Source organism: Neoarius graeffei, chromosome 6, assembly GCF_027579695.1.
Source record: "Neoarius graeffei isolate fNeoGra1 chromosome 6, fNeoGra1.pri, whole genome shotgun sequence".
Lineage (NCBI taxonomy): Eukaryota > Metazoa > Chordata > Actinopteri > Siluriformes > Ariidae > Neoarius > Neoarius graeffei.
In genome coordinates this window covers 22114693-22131805 of record NC_083574.1, presented here as the reverse complement: position 1 = coordinate 22131805, position 17113 = coordinate 22114693, and the positions used below count along the sequence as shown (strand labels likewise).

Sequence of the window (17113 nt, the reverse complement as noted above, 5' to 3'; positions counted from 1 at the left end):
TCCACATCATAATTCCTTTCTGCTGATGACCGTTTCTTAGAAAAGAAGGCTACTGGTTGAAGTTCCTGTTTCTCCCTGAAATGTTGGGATAGGACTGCCCTACTCCCTTGTCAGAAGCATCTACCTCCAGGGTGAAGGGCTTGGAAGGATCAGGATGCTGTAAGATGGGAGCAGAGGTAAAGGCTTGTTTAAGGCAACAAAATGCTTCTTCTGCCGAGGTGTTCCACTGAAGGCACTTTGGTCCCTTCTTGAGTAGTGCTGTCAAGGGAGCAGCAATTGAGCTGAACCCTCTAATAAACCGGCTATAGAAGTTTGCAAAACCCAGAAAACGTTGAAGGTCCTTAATGGACATGGGTGTGGGCCAAAACTTAACTGCAGAGACCTTGGATGAGTCCATACTCACTCCCACGGCACTGATGATGTATCCTAGGAAGGAGATATGCTTCTGATGGAACTCGCATTTCTCTGCTTTGACATAGAGATGGTTCTGAAGCAGGCATTGGAGAACCGTTCTTACATGCTTTGTGACTTTCCTCATCTGGAGAGTATATAAGGATATAATTGATATACACAATAGTATACAGTATCTGCTTAGCATGTCCTGTAGCACGTTGTTGATAAGACACTGGAACACGCTAGGCACAGAACAAAGGCCATACGGCATTATCTGGTATTCAAAATGGCCGGTGGTAGTGCTGAATGCGGTTCTCCACTCATTGCCCCTTTTGATCCTGATGAGATTGTATGCACTGCGTAAATCAAGCATGGAGAAGATCTTTGCTGATCTGCATTGTTCCAGGGCTGTGGGAACAAGAGGAAGTGGATATGGGTATTTCACTGATACCTGGTTCAATCCCCTGTAATCAATACATGGGCGTAGACCCCCGCCTCATTTCTCCACAAAGAAGCAGCCAGCTGAAGCTGGAGACTTAGAAGGATGGATGTAGTCCTGCTTGAGGGCCTCCTGAATGTACTCCTCCATTGCTGTTTGTTCCTTCTGAGAAAGAGGATAGATATGCCCATGAGGAGGTGGACATGCCTGGCAGGAGGGCAATAGCGCAGTCATAGGGTCTGTGAGGTGGCAGCCCACAGGCTTTTTCCTTGCTGAAAACCTCCTTGAGTTCCAGATAACATTTGGGAATGCTGTCCAGAGTGTCAGGTTGAGGGCTGTCCAGAGAGGTGGAGGAGAGAGTTACTTGAGGATGAGAAATGAAGCCTTGAAAGCATGTGGGTGACCACTGTAGAATGTCTTTGTTTTGCCATGAGATCAAGGGGTCATGAAGCTGGAGCCAAGGGTAGCCAAGGATGAGATCGTGACTTACAGTGGTGGTGACAGAGTGAGATGAGCTCAGTGTGGATGGCACCCACTTGGATGCATAGAGGAGCTGTGCGTAAGGTGACAAAACCATCTCGTATTGGTCCTCCCTCGATGGTCCGAATGCTGAGTGCAGTTTGAAGAGGGGTTGTTGGCAAGTTGAACTTCTGTATGATTGAGTTTCTCAAAGTTCTGATTTGGAATTGAGCCATCTTATTGGACTTACATTGCGTGGAGGACCCTCTGTAGGAGATGAATGGGAAGGACGAATGGGACAGTGATTGAGCTGCTCTTCAGGGCTCCCACAGTAGAAGCAAAGCCCCTCCTTTCTCCTCCTAGCATGTTTGGAGCGAGTTAACCGGGTGCGTGACACGTCTATGGCAGAACTGTCCTCTGGGGCTGGATCCAGTTTTCCACTCTCCTGGAGGGAGGGTCGATGAGCCAAGAGATTACCAAGATGAATCACGAGGTCAATGAGAGAATCCAGCATTAGTTGTTCATCTCAGCAGGTGAGTTCACTCAGAATCTCTGGGCGCAAACCTTGGCGAAATACAGCTTTCAGAGCGGGATCATTCCATCCACTAGTGGCCACTAGCATTCTGAATTCTAGGGCATATTTGGCCAAACTTCTGGAGCCCTGTGATATGGTGAGTAAACTTTCACCTACTTCATTCCCCTCAGGTTTGTGGTCAAAAACCCTTTTAAACAGAGTGAGAAATTGCTCATAAGACTTAGTCGGCTCGCCACCCTTACTCCAAACTGCACTGGCCTATTAGAGCGCTTTGCCTGTGAGAAAGGAAAGAAATTTCGCAATCTTGCACTTGTCAGACATGCTAGGCATAGCAGCGAAGTACATGGAGCACTGGAGAAGGAAGCCTTTATAGGCGAGAGGGTTTCCGGCGAATTTCTCCGGAGCCGGAAGTTGTAGCGCTGGGCTCAGAGATGACTCACAACACGTTAGGAGGGTCTGCGACATCACAGTTGCTAGTTGGGCCATTCTTGTGTAGAGATCGGCAAGCATCTGCTGAGGCATCCTTGGGTGTTGAGAGCAGTTTGCTTCGCCTCTTCCGCTACCTTCATGGAGGTGAAGTATCCTGTCATGGTGCAGGCACTTATGGATGTATGCGCAGAAGAGTAACAAGGAGCAAACAGTGACAGAGCCAAAACATGAGATGAGAATCAGAGTAGAAGAAGAAGCAAGGGTCAGGTGATCGGCAAACAACGTTAAGGGGGAAAGGCAAAGAGTGTAAACGGGAAAGAGAGAAGCAAGAGTCAGAATAATGAGAGTCAGTCAGAAACACTAAGGCTTGGTATGAACTGATTTGAGTAGAACGATATTTTGCATTGGAGTAGTGTGAGAGAGAGGTTTATATCGGCAGGGGGACTAATTAGGATGATGAGTGACAGCTGAGTTCAGTAGTCTGGAGACAGAGGGCACTGAGAGTTTTGGGGCGTGTAGTCCATGGTGTCCATGTTTGTAGTTTGGACAGTTTCAGCAGGTTTACTGACACTTTGATTATGGTATGCATTCACTGCGGCATTGTTTCAACAACCTTATACAACATTACAACATTTATTCCCATCCAGAGTTGCATTAATTTTTCACTTAGAACTTGTATTGATGACCAAAGAGTCAAAGCCTTCTCTAGCACATCCCAAATGTGTTTGGGTACTAAATGAAGCTAAGATCAGGACTCTGTGGTTGCCATTTCATTTGATTAACCTCACATGAGTCACTATTCTCCTGATTAGCCTCACTAACAAATGGTTTTCTTATGGCCACACAGCCATTTAGTACCAATCCTATGAGTTCTCATCACATTGTGCATGTGGAAATGCTCTTACTTTCACTATTAAACATAGCTGTGAGTTCTACTGTCAATTATTTTTATGATTTGACTTCACTAAGCGTCAAGTCAGTCAAGATTTTTTCCGACCACATTTCTTTCATGAAATTAATGGTTCATCACTATCCTTCCTGATTTTAATAATGTGTTTAAGTTCTTAGCCCAATTCCAGTAATTTCAGCAATCCATTTAATTGTTTTCTTTGCTTGATGCAGACCAATAATTTGACCCTTCTGAAACACAGTAACATCTTTTCCATGACCATGGGATATGTGGTTGTTTAAGAAATGAGAAGCTATACACTGCATCAGTTCGGGTTAAAAGAATTGTTGCCAGCTGAAATATATTAATCACTCAGCAATTTTCCAATCAAAGACTCTTACATATATTTGGTTATTTAAATCCAGTGACTTTTTTTGGCCAGGTATCACATAATATGATCCCACATACAAAAACAAATGAAAATGCATTTCTGCATGCCATGTCCTAAATTTGAAGAAGAACTTTATTCATCACATGCTTGTGAAATTCCTCTCTGCATTTAACCCATCTGAAGCACACATGAGCAATGAGCACACACTCATACTCAGAGCAGTGGGCAGCCATACTTACAGTGCCCAGGGAGCAGTTGGGAGTTAGGTGCCTCGCTCAAGGGCACCTCAGCCGAAGGCCATCCCATATTAACCTAACAGCATGTCTTTGGACTGTGGGGGAAACCGGAGCACCCGGAGGAAACCCACGCAGACATGGGGAGAACATGCAAACTCCACACAGAAAGGCCCCCGCCAGCCGCTGGGCTCGAACCCAGGATCTTCTTGCTGTGAGGCAACCGTGCTAACCACTTACACCACTGTGCAGCCCCAACTGGGGTATGGTTTTATGCACACATTTTGTTATCTACAGTGGTGCTTGAAAGTTTGTGAACTCTTTAGACTTTTCTATATTACTGCATAAATATGAGCTCAAACATCATCTGATTTCACACAAGTCCTAAAAGTAGATAAAGAGAACCCAGTTAAACAAATGAGACAAAAATATTATACTTGGTCATTTATTTATTCAGGAAAATGATCCAATATTACATAGCTGTGAGTGGCAAAAGTATGTGAACCTCTAGGATTAGCAGTTAATTTGAAGGTGAAATTCAAGTCAGGTGTTTTCAATCAATGGGATGACAATCAGGTGTGAGTGGGCACACTGTTTTATTTAAAGAACAGGGCTCTATCAAAGTCTGATCTTCACAACACGTTTGTGGAAGTGTATCATGGCACACACAAAGGAGATTTCTGAGGACCACAGAAAAAGCATTGTTCATGTTCATCAGGCTGGAAAAGGTTACAAAACCATCTCTAAAGAGTTTGGACTCCACCAATCCACAGTCAGACAGATTGTGTACAAATGGAGGAAATTCAAGACCATTGTTACCCTCCCCAGGAGTGGTCTACCAACAAAGATCACTCCAAGAACAAGGCCTATAATAGTCGACAAGGTCACAAAAGACCCCAGGGTAACTTCTAAGCAACTGAAGGCCTCTCTCACATTGGCTAATGTTAATGTTCATGAGTCCACCATCAGGAGAACACTGAACAACAATGGTGTGCATGGCAGGGTTGCAAGGAGAAAGCCACTGCTCTCCAAAAAGAACATTGCTGCTTGTCTGCAGTTTGCTAAAGATCATGTGGACAAGCCAGAAGGCTATTCGAAAAATGTTTTGTGGATGGATGAGACCAAAACAGAACTTTTTGGTTTAAATGAGAAGCGTTATGTTTGGAGAAAGGAAAACACTGCATTCCAGCATAAGAACCTTATCCCATCTGTGAAACATGGTGGTGGTGGTATCATGGTTTGGGCCTGTTTTGCTGTATCTGGGCCAGGACAGCTTGCCATCATTGATGGAACAATGAATTCTGAATTATACCAGCAAATTCTAAAGGAAAATGTCAGGACATCTGTCCATGAACTGAATCTCAAGAGAAGGTGGGTCATGCAGCAAGACAACAACCCTAAGCACACAAGTCATTCTACCAAAGAATGATTAAAGAAGAGTAAAGTTAATGTTTTGGAATGGCCAAGTCAAAGTCCTGACCTTAATCCAATCGAAATGTTGTGGAAGGACCTGAAGTGAGCAGTTCATGTGAGGAAACCCACCAGCATCCCAGAGTAGAGGCTGTTCTGCATGGAGGAATGGGCTAAAATTCCTCCAAGCCAGTGTGCAGGACTGATCAACAGTTACCGGAAACATTTAGTTGCAGTTATTGCTGCACAAGGGGGTCACACCAGATACTGAAAGCAAAAGTTCACATACTTTTGCCACTCACAGATATGTAATTTTGCATCATTTTCCTCAATAAATAAATGACCAAGTATAATATTTTTGTCTCATTTGTTTAACTGGGTTCTCTTTATCTACTTTTAGGACTTGTGTGAAAATCTGATGTTTTAGATCATATAATATATGAATATATGGAAATACAGAAAATTCTAAAGGGTTCACAAACTTTCAAGCAGCACTGTTGTGGCAGCAGGGGCGTGGTCAAGCGTCAGTCTGTGAACAGAGGGCGGAGTCAGGGAAGGTAAGTGGCAGAATCACTGCACCTGATGTTAGTTAACCTGTGTTTGTGTGTCTTCCCCAGTGACCGCGCTCCATAAAAGGAGAGAGACAGTAGAGGAAGGGAGCTCTCTCCCCAACCAGAAGACTTGTATGTGTGCGTGCATGTGTGGCTGGGAGAGTGTGAAAAGCTGTAAATAAAAAGAGTTTTTTGAACTCAGTTCTGGCCTGCCGTACTTCTGTGCTCCCCACACTCGCACTGATCTCTACAGTGGTGCCGAAATCCGGGATCGGAGCACAGAGGAGAACAGCCCCATGGAGTCCTCCCCCTTCAAGGACCTGATCCATGCCCTCGCCACAGTCCAACAGAGCCAGCACCAGGCGCTGGCCGCCCTCCAGAAGGAGCAGGAGCAAAAGTTCAAGGCCCTGGTGTTGGCGCAGCAGGAAGCTCGACAGGCGTTCCGGCACCTACTCGCATTGGCGGGATCCACCACCTCCACTACCGCGGGCCCTACCCACCTCACCCTAACGAAGATGGCCCTGCACAATGACCCTGAGGCCTTCCTCACACTCTTTGAGCAGGCAGCAGAGGCCTGGGGCTGGCTGGGGGAACAGCGCGTGGCACGCCTCCTCCCTCTGCTAATGGGCGAGGCGCAGCTGGCCACGCTACAGCTCCCCGCCAACAGCCGGCTGGTCTACGCTGACCTCCGCCGGGCCATCCTCCAACGTGTGGGGCGCACCCCGGAGCAACAACGGCAGCACTTCTGCGCTCTGAGCCTGGAGGAGGTCGGCTGGCCGTTCGCGTTTGGCCAGCAACTCCGGGACGCCTGCCGGCGGTGGCTGAAGGCCGACAACCGTGATGCCGAGGGAATCATCGATCTGGTGGCAGTGGAACAATTCATCGCCTGACTTCCCAATGGAACAGTGGAGTGGGTCCAATGCCATTGCCCAGCGTCGCTGGATCAGGCCATCGAACTGGCGGAGGACCATTTGGCGGCTGTTCCGATGGCAGGACAGCATGTCTCCACTTCTCCCCTCTCCTCTCTCTCTCTCCCCCCCTCCCCTTCTGTTCCTTGTCCTCACCCCATTCCCCCACCGTGGAGGTGGGGGCTGGCGTCACCCCAGCCAGCCCGGCGCACCCGCGGTGCCCTACCGTTTCCCACTTCTGTGTCTGTCTCTTCCCCCCCTCAGGTGAGTGAGCTCCGGAACACCGATGCAAAGAGAGAGAGCCCGGGCCAGTTTGCTGGCGCTGCGGGGAGCCGGGGCACCTCCAGCATCAGTGCTCGGCGATGGAGGTGGGCACGGTGGTCCAGATCCCTGACACACCAGGGACCGCCCTCGATCGGGCCGGAGTGTATCGCATACTGGTGAGTATCCAAGGGGATACATATCAGGCTTTGGTGGACTCCGGCTGTAGTCAGATCTCAATCCACCAAAGCCTGGTGCAAGACGAGGCACTGGGGAGAGCACAATTGGTGAAGATGTTGTGTGTGCACGGGGATGTTCACAACTACCCTTTAGTGTCGGTCCACATTCTATTTCGAAGGGAGAAATTTAGAGTAAAGGCGGCGGTTAATCCTCGCATTACCCACTCGATAATTTTTAGGACCGATTGGCTGGGATTTCGGGAATCATTTCGTGAATAGTGGGGCCTGCCATAGTTCAGCAGGGGGAGGTCCCGGTGTGGCATTGGCAGGAGCAGCGGTCACAGAGCCGTCTACGTCATCACCGCATCAGAGTGAGGAGCAGCAGGCTCCTCCTCCCTCTCTCGGGGAATCTCTCGTGGATTTCCTGTTAGAGCAGTCACAAGACGAGACTCTGCGGCATGCGTTTGACCAAGTGAGAGTAATCGACGGTCAAATGCTCCAGCCAAACGCCACCCCATCCTTCCCCTATTTTTCCATTATGAAGGATAGATTATACCGAGTGACGCAGGACACTCAGACTAAGGAGCCGATCACACAGCTTTTGATCCCAAAGAGCCGCCGGGAATTTATATTCCAGGCGGCTCACTTTAATCCCATGGCTGGACACTTGGGGCAGGATAAGACACTAGCCCGAATAATGGCCCAGTTCTATTGGCCAGGGATTCGCGGCCATGTCCGTAGGTGGTGTACAGCATGCCGTGAATGCCAGTTAGTAAATCCAGCGGCCATTCCAAAAGCACCTTTGCGGCCTCTGCCATTAATCGAGACCTCGTTCGAAAGAATTGGGATGGATCTCGTCGGGCCATTAGATCGGTCAACACGAGGGTATCGCTTTATTTTAGTTCTGGTTGACTATGCAACGTGATATCCGGAAGCAGTGCCTCTTCGCAATATCTCAGCACGTAGTATTGTGGAAGCACTCTTCCACGTCATCTCCCGAGTTGGAATCCCCAAAGAGATTCTGACTGATCAAGGCACTATGTTTATGTCACGCACACTGCGCGAACTGTATGGGTTACTGGGAATTAAGCCGATCCGCACCAGCATTTATCACCCACAAACGGACGGCTTAGTCGAACGGTTTAATCGCACCCTCAAAAACATAATTAAAAAATTTGTACGCGAGGACGCACGCAACTGGAATAAATGGCTCGAGCCCCTGTTATTCGCAGTGCGAGGTGTCCCACAAGCTTCCACGGGGTTCTCCCCGTTTGAATCATTATATGGGCATAAGCCGCGTGGCATCCTAGATGTACTGTGGGAAAATTGGGAGGAGGGACCTTCAACGAGCAAAAATGAAATTCAATACGTTATCGACCTGCGCGCAAAACTCCACACGCTCACACACCTAACCCAGGAGAATTTGTGGCAGGCCCAAGAACGGCAAATCTGCCTGTATGACAGGGGCATGCGCCTTAGGGAGTTCACACCGGGAGATAAAGTACTCGTGCTGTTGCCCATGTCGAGCTCCAAATTGATCGCCAAGTGGCAGGGACCCTTTGAGGTCACACGGCAAGTCGGGGACGTCGACTATGAAGTGAGGCAAACGGACAGGGGTGGGGTGCTACAGATTTACCACCTCAATCTGCTAAAACTTTGGAAAGAGGAGGTCCCCGTGGCGTTGGTGTCGTTGGTTCCGGAGAAGGTGGAGCTGGGGCCGGAAGTTCAAAAGGGAACATTGACATTGCTTACCTCTCCAGTCCCCTGTGGAGACCACCTCTCCCCGACCCAACTCACGGAGGTTGCCCAGTTGCAGACCGAATTTTCGGACGTGTTCTCGGCCCTGACCGGCCGCACCCACCTCATAGAACACCACATTGAGACGCCCCCGGGGGTGGTAGTGTGCAGCCACCCTTACAGGCTGCCCAAACACAAGAAAAAGGTGGTTCGGGAAGAACTCGAGGCCATGCTCGACATGGGTATCGTCGAGGAGTCCCACAGAGACTGGAGCAGCCCGATGGTCTTGGTTCCCAAGGCCGACGTGTCGGTCCGGTTCTGTGTAGACTATAGAAAAGTCAATGCGGTGTCTAAATTCGATGCGTACCCAATGCCTCGTATTGACGAGTTGCTTGATTGACTAGGCATGGCTCGTTTTTATTCGACGCTGGATTTGACAAAGGGATATTGGCAGATCCCCTTGACTCCATTATCCCGAGAGAAAATGGCCTTTTCCATACCATTTGGCTTACACCAGTTTGTCACACTTCCTTTTGGGCTGTTTGGCATGCCCGCTACGTTCCAGCGGCTTATGGATAGGGTCCTCCGCCCCCACGCCACCTATGCAGCCGCATACCTGGACGATATCAATCTATTGTAATGACTGGCCGTGGCATTTACAACACCCAAGGGCTGTCCTTAGGTCGCTGAGGCGAGCGGGTCTCATAGCCAACCCGAAGAAGTGTGCAATTGGGCGGGTGGAAGTACGGTATCTAGGCTTCCACTTGGGGAATGGGCAGGTGCGTCCCCAAATTAATAAGACGGCAGCGATTGCGGCCTGCCCGAGGCCCAAGACCAAAAAGGGGGTGAGACAGTTCCTGGGGCTGGCTGGCTACTATCGTAGGTTTATACCTAATTATTCGGACGTAACCAGCCCGCTGACTGATCTCACTAAAAAGGGGGCACCAGATCCGGTGCTGAGTCGGGCGGTGGGGGGTATGTGGCAGCGGGGGCGTGGTCAAGCGTCGGCCTGTGAACGGAGGGCAGAGTCAGGGAAGGTAAGTGACAGAATCACTGCACCTGATGTTAGTTAACCTGTGTTTGTGTGTCTTCCCCAGTGACCGCGCCCTATAAAAGGAGAGAGAGCAGAGGAAGGGAGCTCTCTCCCCAACCAGAAGACTTGTGTGTGTGCATGCGTGTGTGGCTGGGAGAGTGTGAAAAGCTGTAAATAAAGAGTTTTTTGAACTCAGTTCTGGCCTGCCGTACTTCTGTGCTCCACCCACCCGCTCTGATCTCTACAACTGTATTTCATCTTTATCAATATTACATGTTCATATGATGAAATCATATCAGCAACAAACACACACACGGCATTTTACAGTAACTGTAATCATTAGCTCACAGTTCTTTTGCAAATACTACTGCTCCAGTTTAATTTTTTCAACCAAAGTCATCTTTGTAATGAATGGAAGATGAGTTAGCTGCCTGTCAAATTGCACATACAGTCTAAAAGTGAAGAATAGCATGTTGCTGTAATTCAGGGTCATTGAGCAGTGTCTCACCAGTGTACGGATCGAAACTGGAAGGGAAACGATACTCCATGATGGCTCTCAGCCAGTCAGGCATGGGGGGCATCTTGGGCACTTTGACTTGGTAGCCCATGAACTCCAAGAACTGCTCCTCTTCACTGTCCTCACCAGCAGGAACATCTTTCTGCTCCTCAGGGGGAGGAGGCGGAGGAGGCGGAGGAGCAGCAGCCTTTTTGGTAGGTGCTACACATTCAGACAAACAAAGTGAACTCTTAAAAGTGCATCTCATTCTTGAAGCCACACATTCAAATAATATTTACATATTTACATATGTATGGCGAAACAAGTATAGGCAGGGGACAAATTAAAGAGAAAAAAACATGGAGCACATTTTGCTCAGACACTGAGTCTACTTGTCTCCTTAAACCAGTTTTAGACAATGTGATTACAGAAGACTTTTATGATTATAAGATGACTCCAATAACAGACTTTGTGATGTGTTCTCCATGTCAGATTATATAATGAAGATCCTCTAATGACAGACCTGCAATTAAAGAAAATTACTGAGGTTCTGTTTATGTCATCAATAAGTGTGATAGAGGCTTGTGCAGAAAATCTGGTAACATAATCAGAAACATCTGTTAGCATGTTTTGTTCACATTTCGCCATTGCCACTACTGAATTAGTAACTATTCCATGGGATTCGTGTCCTCTTGTAGGTGAACATTTAAATGAGCATCATAGCAGGGATTATACTCCGAGATTTTAATTAAAACATTCTGACATGCCAGAACGTTGTTACCATTGCAAGGCATTAAATCAGCTGTCAGTGAGATAAACATTCTCGACTCCCAAATAAAGAATTTTTATGATGTGCAATTTTTGTCTGTGACAGCAATATAAGGCTAAAAAATTATACAGTGTAAAGATGGCTTTAGAGAGAACTACGCCAATTTGGTTTGGAAGCATGGTGTTCATCCCTCCAGTACAGTTCCAAATATATGTAGAATTCAGTGGCAAACCGTTACTATTAAAGCTGGGACTTCAGCTCAGCCAAAACTTAGCCACACACCAAAAAAGCAACAGGGCAAAGGATTTTGCAAGGGATTAGTGGCAGGCTGCCAAGTCACTTTGTTGTGTGTACCTATTGATGTTGATTTTAAAAGTAACTAAGTAAATTACATTGGGAAATGCAAACTGAAGTCTGAGTGAAAAATACTGTGGAATGCATGCATGGAGAAAGAGTCTGGAGACAGAAGTTTCTCGGTCATTAGCCTGTGCTACTTGTTCTCGATAGCACTGGATTGACCACTTTATTAGCATTAATAATACTGATGAACACTACACCAGCTGGAAGGTTACTTCATTGCTGCACTAATGGTGCCAAGTCATTGGCCTTCAAAGAGGCCTAGGGTGATACATTTTTGGTCCCTCCCACTATAAATCAAAATCTGATTGGTTAATTCATCTGTCATTTCCTACATAAACATACACTGCCATGGCCTTCTGTCCCGGCAATGAAGTCCTAACCAATGAGTGAGCCAGCTCTGAACTCTTCTCTGCCTAGAGACAGCAAACAAAAAAATCTCATTGGATAACTCTATTTTAATGTTTTTAGGACAGTAACCCTTTCATTTCTGAATAAAATTTGATAGAAAATGAGGCCAAATTAAAATTAGAAGAGAATGATTATAATGAAATTCTGAAAGAAATTAAAGAAGGAAAAAAATATAACATTTTGAAATGCTGATATGTCTGGGCCTTCTCTGAAGGCCTAGAAGGCTCTGACGGTTCCCCTCTGGTGGAATCTATGTCAACATGCATCCAAACTCTCCTTGTATTTTGTAGTGGCCTAGCAACTTAATAATTCACCTTATGTCAGTTTTACCTTTAATTTGTCACCCACCACAAACACATTGACTCACTTGCTGAGGGACTCTCTTCTTCAGACTCATCTGGGTCAATCAGCCTCTCTTTAGTTCGCTCTGTTCGTTCTTTAAACAGCTTGATCAGCTCCTGCAGACGTTCATTAACCACAATGCTTGTCTGACTGGCCGAAGAGAGAGGACGCTCAGAATTGCTGCCACAAACAATACAAACACATTAACATGGGAGTGCTAACTAAGTACAAGTACAAATGCCAATGACAAGCTGTTCCACATTTTAGATTTTAGTCTCCCTGTCTTTCTGTCAGGTGACCTATGCACAAATTCTATCCCCAAGGGTGTCCTAATAGTATTCAACTGCCAAGAAAACTACATCCATCCATCTATCCATCCATCCATTATCTGTAGCCACTGATCCTGTACAGGGTCACAGGCAAGCTGGAGCCTATCCCAGCTGACTATGGGCAAGAGGCAGGGTACACCCTGGACAAATCGCCAGGTCATCGCAGTGCTAACACAGAGACAAAACAACTATTCACACCCACATTCACACTTACGGTCAGTTTAGAGCCACCAATTATCCTAATCTGCATGTCTTTGGAGTGTGGGGGAAACCCACGCAGACACGGGGAGAACATGCAAACTCCACACAGAAAGGCCCCTGTTGGCCACTGGACTTGAACACAGGACCTTCTTGTTGTGAGGCGACAGTGCTAACCACTACACCACCGTGCTGCCCCTTTTTTGATTTATATATTTTATTTTATTCAGTATTATATATGTTTTGCACAGCTTTCATGTAAGTAAGCGTCAGAGTTGAAGCCATGTGTCTAAAAATGTTTTTTTTATTATTATTATTATTATATGAACAATAATACAGCTTAATGGTAACCAATAATTGCAAACATTCCAGCAAACTTGGCATCCATTTACCATGGTTATACTCTAGAAACCTAGGATCTAGTCATCATCTCAATGCTTTAAATGTACTTTTGAACACCAAGTATTCCATTCCTATATTGCAAAGGTTTCCTTTCCATGTCTGTAACCAGCAAACAGGCATACTACACTCTTACTTTGTTTCCTTACATTTTTGTATTCTACGTTTTGTTCATAACAGCCCACAGTATAGTCACTAATTGCTCACTAATTATGGCTACCACACATAACGGGAAATCTTAACTAGAGAGAGAATAATTAGAAAAAGCCAAATTGGTCATCATTGGGGGGAGTAGTGGCTGGGGAACTCCCCCCAAACGAAGCTTAAAAAAAGAAAAAAAAAGGCAAAAATGCCCTCAAACACTTCACAGTCATTAGTTTAGTCATGCTTACAAAAGAAATATGATTTACTTTTAGTAGTATGTCTTTATTATGGGTGCAACTAAGTATAACCATGTACAGTATTATTTGTTTCGTGTTTCTATTGGATTCTGGTCATTGTAAGCTTGTTGGTTGTATGATTCCTTTAACAAGGCAAGTTACTTACTCTTCCTCCACAGTGAGGAGGCCTTGCTGGGGGGTCAGATCTCCCGCTTTCTCCATTTCACCCTCTTCAACTTGTTTGTCTGGTTTGGGAACCTTCCTAAATTAAACAAACAAGCATGCAGTATTAGCTAAAAGAAAAACAGTAGAAAAATGTAACCAACCAGACCAAAATTTCAAGTGATTAATAGTGTAAATAAAGGCTTCAAGGACTCACTCAGTGTGCACTGCTTTGCTGCAGGAGTTTCGAAATGTAAAGGTTAAAAAAATGAAGATGTGTTATTCAGTTGTAAAGAATGTACCATAATTCCAGACACCTTCCCTTACTACTATGGCAAAATTCAATGCCATTTCAGTATAGGAGAGTTGCTGTCCACCACACCAACTTTCAAAGTCAGGCTCACCTCTGGCTGGCCATTGCAGGAACAGGAACTGTGAGGGTGACACCATTCGACTCCTGGGGTTCAAGAATTTGAGGTACAGTAGGAATGGATCCATCATGGACTTCCTCTATATTCACATGAGGACATTCTGAGATTGCACCAAAGAACATTTCAGAAACAGGTGCTCTCTGGTACTTTGCATTATTTGTGGTCAAAAATCCAAGAAGTAACACTACCCAAATCTCCAGATCTAGCATCTGAATGAATATCAACAACCTTGGATATTTATGTACATCTAACTGGAAGAGGAATCAAATATTTTCCTTCTTTTTGAAGATAATAGTAAGTCATGCAACTAGACAATTTTCTACAACTCATGCACTCAGCTTAACAAACCTTGTAATTTGCTGATACGTTCATTCAGATCAGTGGCAAAACAACTTCAGATTTATACCACAAGACTTACTACTAATACACAAAGCAGAATATTATCCTCCTAACACCTTGGGATCAAACAGGTCATACTTACAGCATCTACAGCAACAGCAATTTAGCACAGCACAGGCTAACATAGACCAGCAGTTAATTCACCTGAATCTTTTGCTTGCTTGGTGGACTTCAGAATAAGGGGATGTTTGAGGTTGAAGCCCTTCTGATTCAGTATGAAGCAGGTGTTGCTAGGGAAGATGGAATGCTCTATGCTCTGGGTTCTTTGAGGGTGTGTTTGGTTTCAAAGCACTAGCTACAGACAAAGTCCAGGTCTATGCTGTGCTTAGGAAGTCCTATTGAGGCTAAGCTGTTGAGATGCAAGAGAACATTCTGGCAGCTTTGTTGTGCTTGTTTGGGGATTTGTGAGAGATCCTGGTAAAGTGGGAGCAGGTCTTGAGACAGGGAGGGCAATTTGTGAGGAGTGAAGTTACTTTTCTTCAGCATCTGGTTGAAGCTACTGAGGTACCTATGGACCCTTTTCACGTGACGTCACGACAAACGCGGCCGCCATTTTGGACATGTACTACCAGTAGTTTACCACAGCCAGCATTGAGGAACAGCAGCAAAGAAAGTGTTTATTTTCAGCAAGACTTCCATCATGCCACTATATTGTTGTGCACCTGGATGTAGTAACCATCAACAAACAAGGCAAGGTTTATCATTTTATCGGATCCCGGTAGATGCTGACCGACGGAGAAGATGGATAGCGGCCATAAACAGGAAAGATTGGCAGCCCTCGGCATACCAGCACTTGTGCAGTGACCACTTTGTTGGAGGTAAGACGAATAAAATTAGCCAGAAAAGGCATTACATTGCTGTTAACATTCTGTGGCGGCGAGTGTGTAACCAAATAGGCTAAAATAACCCATTGTAACCTCTTTGTTCTTCTGTAGTAGCTATTAGCTAACGACATTAGCTAGCGTTGTGTTCCTTTGCTGTTGGTAGACTGTAGGACAGATCAGAGGCAGTGTCCTACAAACAGCGCTTAATTTGAGGGGGAGCAAGCCGGAGCGCGCTCCGGAACCTCGGGCGTTGGCTCCGGCAGCTATTTACACTGGATCCGGTGATCCGACACCTCTTTTGACTATGTAACAAAAAAAACCCCCAAATAATTAAATAAAAAAATGCAAGTTTATTTAGTGTTAATGTCTGATTTTGATATCTGTCTTGTTGGTGATTTCTCTCATGAAAAGACATCCACAAATTATCTGCAGATGAACTTAATTTGCAGTGTTATTACAAAACATGCCCAGAAGTGCAGCGCCGCGCCCCCCTCTTTTTTCCGCACCGGAGCCGCTCATCCTCTGCGCTCCGGGACCTCCCACTTTACAAATTAAGCACTCCCTACAAATAAGTGTTCAAAACAAGAGGAACATGTATTTGTCTCTTAAATCCAGGCCATTCCCTGTAATCTGTAACAATGGTTGGAGAAAGTAATGGCAAATAGTGAGTACACAAACCATAGAAGGTAAACTGTACACAGCGCCAGGGCAGTGTGATGGTAAACGTCGCTCTCTAAGCCTGCTAACCTCAATTTTTGCAAATACCTCTCCCTCTGCTCGCCCTGTAAATGCCCTACGTCGCTGGATAGCGAAGGTGTTTTCTGCATCTCGCTCCTTTTTCTTGTATGTTCTCCGTTTGTCGCCTTCCTCGCATTCAAACCAATTCGAGACGAAGTCCGCTACATGTCCAAAATGGTGGTCGCGTTTATGAAGGTCACGTGACTGAAAAGGGTCTATAAGCATGAGTAAAAGCACAGCATCCAGCTCTTTGCTGCAGAACAGCTACCGTAGATGGTACTGCAGGCAGGCAGACAAGCAAGTCCTGCAAATGTGGTGCTTGCATGAACATTTTTTATGACACTGCTTTATCTTAACTAATTATACCAGATAATTTAAAATTATATAATTAAATTAAATTATAATTAAAAGGAATACAAAACTTCTGAGATAATAAGAGATTTTTTTTAGCATAATCCACTGGAATAGATAACATATCAAACATATAAAACACAGTAGCTCATATCAGCAGACTGCTGACTATTCCAGGTTCATAGCAAATTTACACATCACACATGTGCAGTGTCTTGAAGAGCCACACTGACCTCCACATTCCTCTTTAAGGGCCCCATCTTCCTATAGAGAGATGAGATGAATGCTCATTCATTATTCAAAATACCAATCCCATGAAAAGCAAGCCTCTAGAATATCTACCCCTAACAAAACCAATCCCCAATTCCAAAGCCAGGATGGCAATCCATAGGAAAATAATCCCTACTTGCAGTTTCAGAACGGCAATACCTAGCTGCAGTTACAGTCAGTGTACCAGTCTGTGGTGCTGAAGAACAAGTCAGTTTGTGGACAAAGCTCTGTATTTACCAGTCAACTTATGTCATTATCCTCATCTATGGTCATGAGCTATGGGTAATGACTGAAAGAATAAGGTCAGGCAGCAGAAATGAGGTTCCACTGCTGGGTTGCTGGGCTTACTCTCTGTGACAGGGTGACTAGCTTGACAATTCAGGAGAACCTGAAGGTATAGCCAGTGCTCC

The 17113-nt window shown here is 45.7% G+C and overlaps 1 protein-coding gene across 1 annotated transcript in view; it reads right to left on the bottom strand.

Annotated features, from left to right (window-relative positions):
* The window catches only part of cngb1a (cyclic nucleotide gated channel subunit beta 1a), a 200550-nt gene that overhangs the window by 45816 nt on the left and 137621 nt on the right, over positions 1 to 17113 (bottom strand). Inside the window, exons 19-24 of the mRNA XM_060924320.1 lie at positions 16667 to 16697; positions 14095 to 14200; positions 13908 to 13925; positions 13695 to 13790; positions 12248 to 12402; positions 10356 to 10565 (exon numbers count right to left, since the gene is read on the bottom strand). Of these exons, the coding sequence (XP_060780303.1) occupies positions 10356 to 10565; positions 12248 to 12402; positions 13695 to 13790; positions 13908 to 13925; positions 14095 to 14200; positions 16667 to 16697 (616 nt within the window). The remainder of the gene's footprint in view (positions 1 to 10355; positions 10566 to 12247; positions 12403 to 13694; positions 13791 to 13907; positions 13926 to 14094; positions 14201 to 16666; positions 16698 to 17113) is intronic.